Genomic DNA, 12,808 nt, shown 5'->3' on the forward strand with positions numbered 1-12,808 from the left:
GCTGGACAAAGATACGTATACATACAAAATTACGATTTTCTTCCAAAGTCACCAAAATTTTCTCAAAATAACAGAGCAATACCTGACACCAGTTTACATGGTTGACGTCGATTGACACATGATCAATCTTTGACTTTTGAAACTTCCGATTTGTTAAAGCAAAACAAGACACCACATGCCGACCCAGCTCCTTTTCACCACGTGTACTAAATGTGCAGATAAGATCAGATTATGCCAAATGTGCATGTGAGAGGCAGGTGGACTATATAATGACAGTTTGAACTTAACATGATATTCGATTCATTGTTCTAGCCAACATTCATGTTTTATGCACCATTTTTTTTTCATTTTTTTTTTTTTTTTTTTTTTTTTTTTTACTTCAGTGTAAATAGCAATACCAGACAATAACGTTCAGCACTGGACAAGGCACACACTGCTACTTAATTTGACATTCATAGTCTTTAAATCAGTAATAAGCACATTTCTTCTACGTCCATCAAAATAAAACTTATATAACTGGATTCACAATAAAATTTACTTTAAAATTGTATTTTAATATTTTTGTTGTGATTTGTATATTCGAAGAAATCACTATTTAAATGCGACTATTAACGACGAAACATGCCAGCATAGCATGCCCGCTCGTGGTAGATGACTTTTTGCAAATAAGTGGTTGAGGTGTGTTCACATAAACACTCGAAGCAGAAATTGCACCTGTTGACGATTTTTCTAATTGTTTTAGCTAATTAGAGAAAAGAATTGTCTTTGCTACAGAATTTGAACATAACACACACATCTTTCCAGTCAAAGTTAGAATATCTCAAAGTTGACGCTTTGTAGTACAAAGATAAGTAAGGATAGAAACTTTGTTCGAACGCTATTTAATAGCGAATATATTCATTTCTTTTGTCCTAAAATTTGAAAAGAATTGGATAAAAACTTTTTATGCATGAGTAGATAATAGTAGTGGCATGAGTAGATAATAGTGTGCAAAGACTTTTTTTTTTACATAGGCATCACGACTTATCAAGGCCAAGAGGCCACTCGAGGATAAGGGTTAAAGAGTGTACAGTAGAAATTGGACAATATAGTAACCGTTAGTAATGGAAATTCGGTAAATTTGTTAACTTATATGGAACGGTTCATCAAAAACTTGTTTACGTTAGACTTGAAGACCACCATATTGCAGACAGCTAGAAAGCAGAAAGAAAGACGTGCACAAAAAATCTGTTAACAAATCGTTTGTCAACTAACTTATGAACATAAAGTATTCATTTTTTTTTGTCATCTATATATATATATATATACTTTCTTGAAGCTTTACATTTGGCAGTCCCAGGGTCGTTACTATCGCTTAGAAGTGTTTATATATCCCCTAGATAATAATATCTAGGATTTGGGAACATTGGTCGCATCTAGATTTATTTACAGCGACTTTTACAAAATTATTGCTATTTTGGCTTCTCACGTGTTGATTCGCCAGGTACCCCCCCCCCGCTAGTCTATATTTATATATATAAAAGCGAAAATGTGTGCATGTATGTTCGCTTTTTCAGAGAAGCGGTCGGTCGGTTCACAACTTCTTAAGACTTTTTATATCACATAAATCATAATATGTCCGAGTTAACAACGGAGCTCGCCTGTCTATTTAATTTGCTCAACTTCGGGAAGATAAATATTCAACAGTTTTCGCTCGCCACATGTGGATTAGGCTTTTTTGTATAATAAAAGCGACACTAATTCTGGCAGTATTTTTCCGGTCGCGATCGCTAGAAATGTCCGAAAGCAATCAGCTTTGATCAATGTGGAAATATTTTCCTTATATCAGACAATTGCTATTCAATTTGGATAAGGAGAGCTGGTCCCCCCCAAAAAAAATCTTGGGAAAATAAAAATAAAAAAAAGCGTTCCCGCATTAAATAAAATACTACCCTGCAGTCAAAGTTGAGCTCATTAAGTCATTAAAACGTGCACCTGCCAATTTAAGTAATTAAATAAATTCAAACGCGTTTCCATTAGTATGTCGCGGTGGCCCCAGTGATTAACGTTGCACGTTTTTTTTTCACACTTTAATTTCCAACTTTGCCTCAAGTGTTCGGGTTCGATCCTCATACTCACCTACCCAAACTTTTTTTTTATATTACCCCCCCCCCCCAGTTTTGATTTACCCAAACCCACACACACCTCCAAACACCCGGGCAACGCGGGGTATCCCCCGCTAGTATATATATAAAAGCAAAAATGTGCGTGTGTGTGTGCGCACTTTTTGTGTATGTTCGGTAAAGGATTTTTTCGAGGTGGTTCTCGGGTTGGTCACTCATTCTTATAAATTTTATTTATATACTGTCTAAATTATAATATCTACGAGTTACGAAGGGAGATCGCATCTATCTTTAATTTGGCCGACTTTTACTTTTGCTATTTGAGATTTTTTTCACTCGTCGCATCCGTTTTGCTTTTCAGTATAAAAGCGAAACTGAATTTCTAGCATCCGATCTCTCCCTGGCACTCGTAACAGGAACGTCCAGAAAAGCAATAAAGTTTGATCAATGCGAGGAAAACCTCTTATATCAGATAATTGATATTCATTGGGACACTCCCCTTTTTATAGGGAGCTGTTTCCTCCTCCCCAACATCTCGGGAAAACTAACAGCCAAAGTTGGGGGGGGAAAAAAAAAAAAAAAAAAAAGCCTCGCAGCGAAACATGACTGCGAGATATGTTTGACTTCATTATCATTAAAATCATACATTTAAGTTTTAGTTGTTAAATTAAATCACTTTTCTATTACTTTGCCGTGGTGGGCAAGTGGGTTACATGTCAGGATTTTTTTCCACCTTCACCTCAAGGTTCCAGGTTTGATCCTACGTACCTACCAAATTGTTTTTTGTTTTTTTTTTAACCACACGGGGTGACGCCGTGCAGTTTATTTTGTTTTTCCGATTTTTTAAAGAAGTTTAACATCGTTTTTTTTTGTAAAAGCAAAACTGATGTGAAACTAGAGTGTCTTTCTCGGCTACGGGCCGGGAGCGTCCAGAAAGCAATGTTGGTGAAAACTGTCTTATCAGACAATTGCTTTCATTTGGACACTCTCCTAATAAACAAAACCAGACAAAGTTGGGTAAAAAACAAACCCAAAAGAACTATTCCGCAGTTAAAATTAAGTGCGGAATTTACTTTCCTTTGTCCTAATTAATTTCGCCGTGCACCTGCTATTTATAAACAATAAATTGAAATTGCGTTCAGTTACTTTCCTTTAGTGGGCAAGCGGGTAACATATCAACGTTCCGGGTTCGATCCTACCTATCTACCAAAACTTTGCATTTTTTTTCCTGATATTTTAAACGAGTTTTTTTTTTATTTTACTTGTTCTTCTTTTTACATCATGTTCGTTGTTTTTTTTTGGGGTTTTTTTCCGATTTTTCAAAAGAAGTTTATTTAACATTGGGTTTGGATCTAAACCCCCCCCCCCCAACACACACACCTACAAACACCCAGGCAATGCCGGGTACCCCTGCTAGTCTATATATATATATATATATGTATATAAACGCCAAAATGCGTGTTAGTGTGTGTGTTTGTATGTCTCGCAAAAACTTCCGACACAGACCACGGATTTTCATGAGATCGGTATCATTTTCAAGCTCAACATCTTGGACGACAAATATCGAAAAATTGGCCAAAAACATTAATTCCTTCACCTTCAACTGGGCACTTTCTACACGGAGAGTAGATTTTTTTTTGCAAGTCATTCAACCTTTGCGTTCATGATGGCGCTTAAAAGGCGTTATTTCGACTGCCTGTGATGTCACAACCACGGTAGGCACATCAGTAAGACAGTTTTTTTTTTTTTCACCTCTTTTTCATGTGACATGTTATGGGTTTGAGCCTGCTTACTACTCATATATATATATATATATATATATATATATATATATATATATATATATTTTGCACTCACAATTTTCCCTTTTTTATTTTTGCTCAACCAACACCCTTACACACACCTCCACTTTCTTTTCCACCTTCGCGTTATGCCTGCCTACTAGATCTATTTTTCTTTCTTTTTTTCTTTTCTTTTTTTTTTTTTTTTTTGCTCAACACACACCTCCAAACACCCAGGCAATGCCGAGCATCCAGGCTAGTTATTTAGAAAACATAAATTTTTAATTATGGAAACGAAAAGAATATTTTTAAAAAATAAATTCTTTGAAAAAGAATGACTGACAATGACCACGCTTTTAAATGAGTTAAAACGCACAAACCACTTATCCAGTTAAGTAAAAGAATAACTTTTATTGGGTTTGTTTTACAATCCACAGAGGTATGAAAAAGTGGTCAAAAAACAAATATATAATAAATAAATGTTACCAAAGGCAAGTTACTCTTCTACCTACCTCGATAAATTTTTGGTGTTATGTTTATTCTGTTAAAAAAACAAGTAGTGTCGAGTGTTACATGAGAACAAGAAAAAAATGGTTGCAATGTCGCTTGAAGTCTTGACAATGACTTAAAAATTAAAAAATTTATACAAAATAGTGGTAGAAACTCGCCCGATAATTGTCATAGTAACTTGAAGCCGTTAAAATGAAATTTAATTATCCTAATTAGTTTAATGTACTTGACAACATTATAATTGTAATCTGTATAAAATTTTCTTTTATTTGATATGCTACAAGCCATATTTTATTAATAATTTCTTTGAATCATGTCGTGGTAGCCATCTTAGATTTCCTAATTGCCGTCTTGGATTTTTCATGGTGTAATAATGACAAATGATAAAGTCCTGATGGACTTTATAATAATAATTTATATAATTTTAATAATTTATAATATTTTGCATGATGATAAAGCCTTACCTCCCATTTTTTTTTAACTGTTTTTATGATGCTTCTACTTAAAGCCGTTAAAATGATACTTAATGATGGTAATTAGTATGCTAATTAGTTTAATGTACTTGAAAACAATTTTGATCTGTACAAAATTTCCTTTAATTTGATATGCTACAAGCCATATTTTGTTAATAATTTCTTTGAATCATGTCATGGTGGCCATTTTGAACTTCCTGGTCGCCATCTTGGATTATTTATGATGCTATAATGACAAATAATAATGTCCATCAGAATAAAACTTCCTATGATGATAAAGTCTTACTTAACATTTTTCTTATCTGTTTCTATAATAGTTCTACTTAAAGCTGTTAAAATGAAACTGGAATATGCTAATTGGTATGCTACAAGTTACAAAGTGAGATGATCGTAAATAACGCCAACTGGACCGTCATGGTATTATGATATGTTCAAAATTTCATCATAATATCTTAAAAAGATCTGAGGATAAAACTTTTTAAAGTTGGGGTAGTCTTTAAATTGTGCAAATTTCTTACCATTTTCAGTCACAAGCTTATAAGCATTTGAATAGGACTAACTTGTGAACCAGACATTTTTCTAACAGTGAACCAGACATTTTTTTGATACTTTGAATAGTCATAACTCTAGTTCTAATGGACCGATTTTAAAAAACTACAGATGTTATTTCTTTGTTTTTTATGCTATTTTTGATAATGTTTGATTTGAGTTTATTCAATCTAAAGGGAAAAAAATGGTGTAGTATTGCTAGTGTAAGAATGTGTTTTTCTTGGGACTAAAACTTAATTTCTATATGAGATATATAAATATTTGAGTGTTGCATAAAAGTTCTCCTTTACCTTTTGAATGTTGTAGTAAAGAAATAAATAAAATTAATTTTCCTTTCCCCAAGTAAAAAAAACAATGAATGAATTTATTTTTGCTTTTTTTTTTTTATGAAACTAAAGCATCATAAATTGTAACAATAAAAAAAAAAAAAAAAAAAGATTAATTTTTTTCAGGAACATTACAAAAAAAGCCCCTACAGTCCATGTTAATGAATTAGATATAACTCGAAGAAAAATTAATTTCTTGAACTACCAATATTATCATTTAATTAAGCATTGTTTATTTAATATTTTCACACAAAAAAATTATAAATACAAAAAATATTTCTACTTTTTTTTTAGATTACACGTTTTGCATAATTTTTATATATAAGATTCTAATATTTTCCTCGCTTGAATGAACGTCAAACTTTCGGCGTAACAATTATTATATAATCTTGAAAAAAAAAAAAAAAAATTTTAATTTAAAAGCAGGAACACAGAAAAATAATTAAATTAAAAAAATGGTAAAAATTATACAAACATTCACGATAGGAAAGTACAGATGCATGGCTGGGGGAAAAAGAAAACCAGCACCCTCTACCTCCCTTCAACTACCTGAAGTCATTTTCAGACAGCATTTTTACTTTCTGACATTTTGGGCTTCTGTAGAATCCACACTTAGTTGATTTTTTGTTTGTTGTGATTGTGAGTAGCCAGAATCTCTCGCTTTTGGGAACTAATTAAACTATATTTTTGTATAAACAAGGTGTTTTTTTTATTTAATTCAATATCTTAGGACTTTACTAATTATCTTCGAAATAGATCCAGAAAACTAATATTTATCTTTCAAAGGATTTTTACAATGAATTTATTTAACTTCACATTAACAAATATTTTTTTTCCCTTTTGAAAATTAACTTTAGACTTTAATCTTTCAAATACAATCAAAAAGTAGTCGGAAACCTATAAAAAAAATTGATAAACGGACTTTCAAAACTATGTCCCCCATCTTTTTTCCACCAGTGATCTTTGTTTATATTATATACAGTATACATAGTTAACCACTTCTCTTTCATATTTTTTTTTGTTAAATTACCAGTTCCAAAATGGGCTATTTTTTTTCTTTAATTTCTTGCTTAATTATACACTTTATATTTGACTATGAGAGTTACCTGACATTGCACAGGGTAAAAGTGTAACATAACTTTACCCCCCCCCCCTTTTTGCTCATTCCATTCCTCTCTCTGGACATACACACACTTAAGTTGGTGTAAGGAAAATAACTGTATATAAAAAATCAGTTACCTCCCTTTACTAACATAAAAAATCCTATTTACTTCTTGATAACATAATTAAATAATGTAAATGGTCATTTGAGATCCCCCTTTCTCCTCAAAGAATACATTTTTTCCTCCCAAAATTTAAAAAATTATTGGGGGGAGGGTTATGTTGTTCTAATGCTAAATACCAACTTTAAGAGAAGTTTGCTAGATATTTTTTTTTAGCAAAGCATACTGATCTTTGTCCATTATAGAGTAAGTGAATTTGGGAATATTTTTGAAATTATCATGTTATTATGAATTTGAGTATTATCAGCACACGTACATATGCACGTACATATGTGAAAAAAAGACAGAAAAAAAACAAACAAATTAAACACAAGAATAAATAATAAAAAATGAGAGCTTTACCAGTTTCGTTTGGATCAAAAGATGTCTATAAAAGATGAAGATTTTAAATTTATATGTAAACAGAATCGAAGAAGAAAAAAATCCAAATTTGTTTCATTTATGTAGTATAAATTTTTTAGAATATGAAATTTCATTTTCAATCAAAATCTATTAAAAAGTTATTTTTCTTAGAATTTGTTATTTTTTTTATATTCTTTGATTTTTTTGAATACTGACTTGATTACTGATTCAGTAATTCTTTATATCTCTGTGGTAATGTGCTGTTTGCAGAAAACAAATAAAATAAATTTGGTTCTTTACCCAGATATTAAAATTAAAGAAAAATCTGTATGATATATACAGCCATAACAAAACAAAAATATCATATTCCAAAAATAAATAACATAAATTAACCAATTAGTCTTATTTTTTAATTTAATCAAATTTTATGAGTAACTCAAAAGCGACTGTTTTGTCTACCATTTAAAAACTATCTAAAAACAAAAAAAAAAAAAAAAATAAATAAAAGGGAATAGCCCAATAATTCAAACTAAAAGTTGGAATGAGCTTTGGAAGATTGTCAGTGAAAAAAAAAAACATAATCACCAAAAGATAAAGATTTTATTTCTAGTCACCACTTTGCAAAATGTAGTAGGCAACAAAGATAGGAAATAGTCAGGTTCGCCCTGCACCGCCCACCTCTAGAAGAGAGGGATTTCTTGGCTGTAATAACCGTAGAGAAAGAAGAAGGAGACAAAAAAAAAAAAAGCAGAAGAAAACTCGCTTCTCGCAGATACATGGTTCGTCACAAAGAACAATTCAACCACCAGAACCACCTACACACAATCTGCAGAACATTGCCTGACAGCTTCCCAGCGACCTGCCTTTATAGCGGCCGGGAATTATATATTTGCATAATTGCGCGAGAGCAGACGTGATTCTGTGAGAATTGCATGGGGTCAACACCAATAAAAACCCATGGATGCCATCTTGAAACTCTCTCTTCCGCTCAGCCCGCAACACAACAGACGTATCCGAGGTAAGCTCTTTATTTCTCCCCATTTCGGTTATTCTTAATTGTTCTACACACTTGTAAATGCAACTGTTTCACTCGCAATGTAAACCATGAATATAAATGCCCAGCTGTAATGCTGGTCCTCGCTTTTTACTATCGACATTTCCCTCTACTTGAAGCCATTACAGTCCACCACTACATTTCTTCTTCTGACTACTGACCGTGTCTGTTAACTCTGACTCTCAACTCTTGACCAACTGATACATGTTTAGCTTACTCATTACATCATTAACAGCATGTGACCAAAGACATAAATCGAATTATCTACCTTCGTCACGTATTTTGTTTATGTTCTAACATTCTTTTCTATTAAAACATATTTCTTTATATTTATCTAAAATTCCTTCTTCTAATTGTTTATAGAATCTAGTATGTTTTAATTCCTAAAAAGTCATTTATAACCATATTGGTCCTTAGATTGCATTTTTCTCTTTAAACAAATCTAATTCACTCCACACAACAATAAGAATAATAACCTTCTGGCTCAGATAATTCGGCAAAACCCTGAGTGTGCTAATATGTAACAAATCTACTAAATTCCTATTTACAATGACTCCCCACGTGTCTGGAAGTGCGCTAGAAGATGGTGGATCAGAGACTGATCATCTCTAATCAGATCGGCGCAATAAAGAGAGGACCTGCAACTAGTGATCTTGATAACACTGAGGACATCCTCTGGTGCCCTACTATGGTACATATGTTTGAAAACACACAAACGCACATACATTGTGAATGTACTTTGAAATATTATAATGGCTGAAGTGTTTAATTGGAATTTCATAAAGTGAAAATCTTTACCTGGAAATCTTTTTCAGAAGATGATCGTCCAACAAGAACCTCCACAAAGGCCGAACTGTCATTTCCAATGTCGATCGAGTGGATGACTGATGCTTTTTCAAACTGACATGAAAAAAAATTAAATAAATAAAAAACTGGAAATAATTTAATCATGGCAAAACAAAATTAAACAAAAAAATTTTTTTTCAAATATTTCCGACTCGATTTGAAAATTAAAAGTTTGAATTAGAATATTATTATACAAAATAATACAGCATTATCACGTTGATACACTAGTTTCCATTAGATCAAACGAGTGATATTAAACCAGGTCAGTACTAAAATAGATGACCATTGGAACTACCAAGTGCTGTATGTGCTCTTCGCTTATCTTTCATTGTTTTTAGTTTTTACAATTACATACACAGCCATCTTTACTAAGGGTATCCATTGTCTTAATAGATCGAATAGAGGTGATGATAATATTGTTGTTATTGGTTGTTTGTTTTACGGCATATCAATCGTTTTCGGGTTATTTAATGCCGAATCCAGTGATTTTGAAGAAAACTTTTTAACAGAATATATTTGTTTTGTTTTTTTTCAAGTGGGCTTCTATTTAACCCATAGTTGGGACCCTAACAGGTACTATCACTCTGGGTCAGAGTGGACCGGGGAGCAATGGCAATTAAAGGGTGGCTCTACACTCCCCAAAGCCCGCAAGCCGGATATAGTTTAAGGTCATATCCAGGACCGGTGATGATAATCGACTAAATACAAGTTAATCAACATTATTTTTTTCCTATTTACTTTAATAATGTAAAATACATGTTAAAATTATATGACTGAATAAGAGTTTTCTGGTTAGTAAATACAGAACAGCTGAGGTAGCAGGTCCAGTTCACAGGTGAAGGCCAAGCAAAACATGGTGGAAAATGAACCTGCTATCACAACTGTTGTACACTTACTAACCAGAATTCCCATCTAGTGTTGTGATTTTAGCATGTATTTTGAATTCTAGAAAAAAAAAAAAATCTTAGGTTGGTTGTTTTTGTTTTACGGCATATCAACCCTTTTCGGGTTATTTAATGCCGAATCCAAAGATTTTGAAGAAAAATTTTTTTAATAGAATATATCTGTTGTTTTCACGTCGGTTTCTATTTAACCCATAGTTGGGACCCTAACAGGTACTACCACTCCGGGTCAGAGTGGACCTGGGGGCAATGGTAATTAAAGGGTGGCTCCACACTCCCCAAAGCCCACAAGCTGGGGCCTCACCACTGGATATAGTTTAAGGTCATATCCAGGACCCCCATTGAGGGACTTTTACCCTCTGCAGGGGGGCAGTCTAATGCCCCACCGACAGGGCCAAAAAATCTTATGAAACAGGCAGAGAGGTAGGGTAGATTACATTGTGAATTAGCTCTCCCTCTGGGTGATTAGCTTCATGCCCAAACCATTGAGAGCATTGCTGCAAGATGGCAGATGATAGAGACATTAGCTTGATGTGTTTGTGAAGATTATCGAACATAATACTCCATTGCTCTGATAAATAAGGTTCTTTGCATTCATTGTTTTGGAATTAATCATGTTTGTTGCCATACCATTGCAAGACTATAGGATATAACAATGGAATGAATAAAATAAAAGAAAAAAAGAGAAAATAATTCAAACATACTTGCAGAACAACAGTTGACTGCTTCTCTCCGACTTTGGCACATTTCCATTTATGACTTCCGTCAGCTTTAAGGAGATTCTCGGCAGGATTGTTCTGTGGCGAAACAGGAAAGCAAAAACTGATACAGTAAAAGTTTTTAGGTTCTTTTCGATAATTTTTTTCTTTGTTATCATCATCCAAGCGCTTTTCAATTTTTATTGTTTTCAATTCAACAAAAGAAATTCGGCCAAAAACAGCTGGCTACAATATGGTTGCCTTCAAGTCTAACGTAAACAAGTTTTTGATGAACCGTTCCATATAAGTTAACAAATTTACCGAATTTCCATTACTAACGATTGTCCAATTTCTACTGTACACTCTTTAACACTTATCCTCGAGTAGCCTCTTGGCCTTGATAACTGGTGATGCCTAGGTAAAAAAAAAATAAATAAATAAAAAAATAGAAAAAAACATTAATCTATACTAGATTTCCCTTTATCTGCTTGTCTGTTCCACTTTTTCTTGAAAACTACTGGTCCAATCTGGCTGAAATTTTGTATGGACCTTTGTTATGATAAGGTGCAGCAAACTAAGCATTATTTAACCATTCGATGCAGTAAGGAATTAATAGATATTAGTAACCATAAGACCACATTTACTCTTATAAGTTTTCTTGGAAATTACTGTAGTAGCGTAGCAAAGGGGTGGGTGGGGGCTGTGGTCCGCAGCATTTTGAGGGGGAGGGGGAGGGGGATAGAAAAAATTAAAATAATAAAAAGCTAACAAAAATTCTGAAATTTTATACCAAAATAAGTTTTTAAGATCATAATATGTTTTTGTGTTGGGGGTGGGGCGATAGTTGCTATGCCACTGAACTAGTGGGCCTATCTGACTGAAATTTTGTATGGACCTTTGTTATGAGGTGTAACGAACAAAGTATTATATTTGTTCAATGCACAATTAGGAATTAATAGAGACTAGTATTTTAATGTAAAAATCAGCATAAATTGAACCATATTCAACCATCAATTTGGCATAAAGTACTTATTCTAAGTCAACGAGCTAACATTTACCTGGTTTTAATAGGCTAAAAATATATATATATTCTAGCATAGATACCCAGCGTTGCCAGGGCCAACATGAAGTTCAGTTTGGACACACCTGCTATACTAAGAATATTGAGCAGTTTTTCATTATTATACGTCAACTCCATCGTTACCCCAACAAAAATTTCAAAAATATATATATATATATAAATAAATATATATATATATATATATATATATATATATATATATATATATAGACTTATATGTAATATACTGAGTTTGTGTAATTCAGTAAATTTTCATATACCAATAGGTTTTAAGCCAAAAAAGGTTGACTTAAGGATTAAGCTACAAAATTATCACATTTCATAATTGAGCATTAATATACTGTGTGTGCAAAATCAAGACTTCAAGACAAGGTGTTGATGGCAACGAAAAGTGTATTTCATTTTATGTTACAATTGTTTCAATGTCCAGTTCGACAATTTCAAGCATTATATCGTTTGAAAATGCTGGTTTTTGAAACACTAGTTACTATATTCTTCCTAACTGTTTTAACTAAAATATTTCGTATTTAAAATATTACTTATACCATCATATACCAAAGTATATGGCAGATAAATATTTTGTATTGCAAGTCCAAGTGCATGGCAAACGTAAATCCCTAACCAATAGGATTTAGTTAATCCTCCGCATGAAAATGGGTGTTTTTAATCAAATTGCATACTTGTAAGATTATTGGAAAAAATAAATCATTAAGAATTTTAAATGAACAGATTTGGTTTGGTTATTATGATTTTGGTTATTTTATCCAGCACTACCCTCCTAGTTTCATTGACTTATCCAGGGTGCTTTAACCCCTTTGAGGCATATCAGGTGTTTATCTGAAATTATGTATTATTTGGACT

The 12,808-nt window shown here is 32.7% G+C and overlaps 1 protein-coding gene across 2 annotated transcripts in view; it reads right to left on the bottom strand.

Moving 5' to 3' along the window:
* Positions 1 to 12,808, bottom strand: part of LOC145278077 (DNA repair protein XRCC1-like) — a 128,962-nt gene that overhangs the window by 94,061 nt on the left and 22,093 nt on the right. For both annotated transcript variants that reach the window (XM_080130332.1, XM_080130333.1), the window contains exons 2-3: positions 10,873 to 10,965; positions 9,219 to 9,320 (exon numbers count right to left, since the gene is read on the bottom strand). In XM_080130332.1, coding sequence (XP_079986458.1) covers positions 9,219 to 9,320; positions 10,873 to 10,965 — 195 coding nt within the window. The remainder of the gene's footprint in view (positions 1 to 9,218; positions 9,321 to 10,872; positions 10,966 to 12,808) is intronic.

Source organism: Euprymna scolopes, chromosome 6 (genome assembly GCF_053919585.1).
Source record: "Euprymna scolopes isolate OS-2025 chromosome 6, ASM5391958v1, whole genome shotgun sequence".
In the NCBI taxonomy this organism is placed as follows: domain Eukaryota; kingdom Metazoa; phylum Mollusca; class Cephalopoda; order Sepiida; family Sepiolidae; genus Euprymna; species Euprymna scolopes.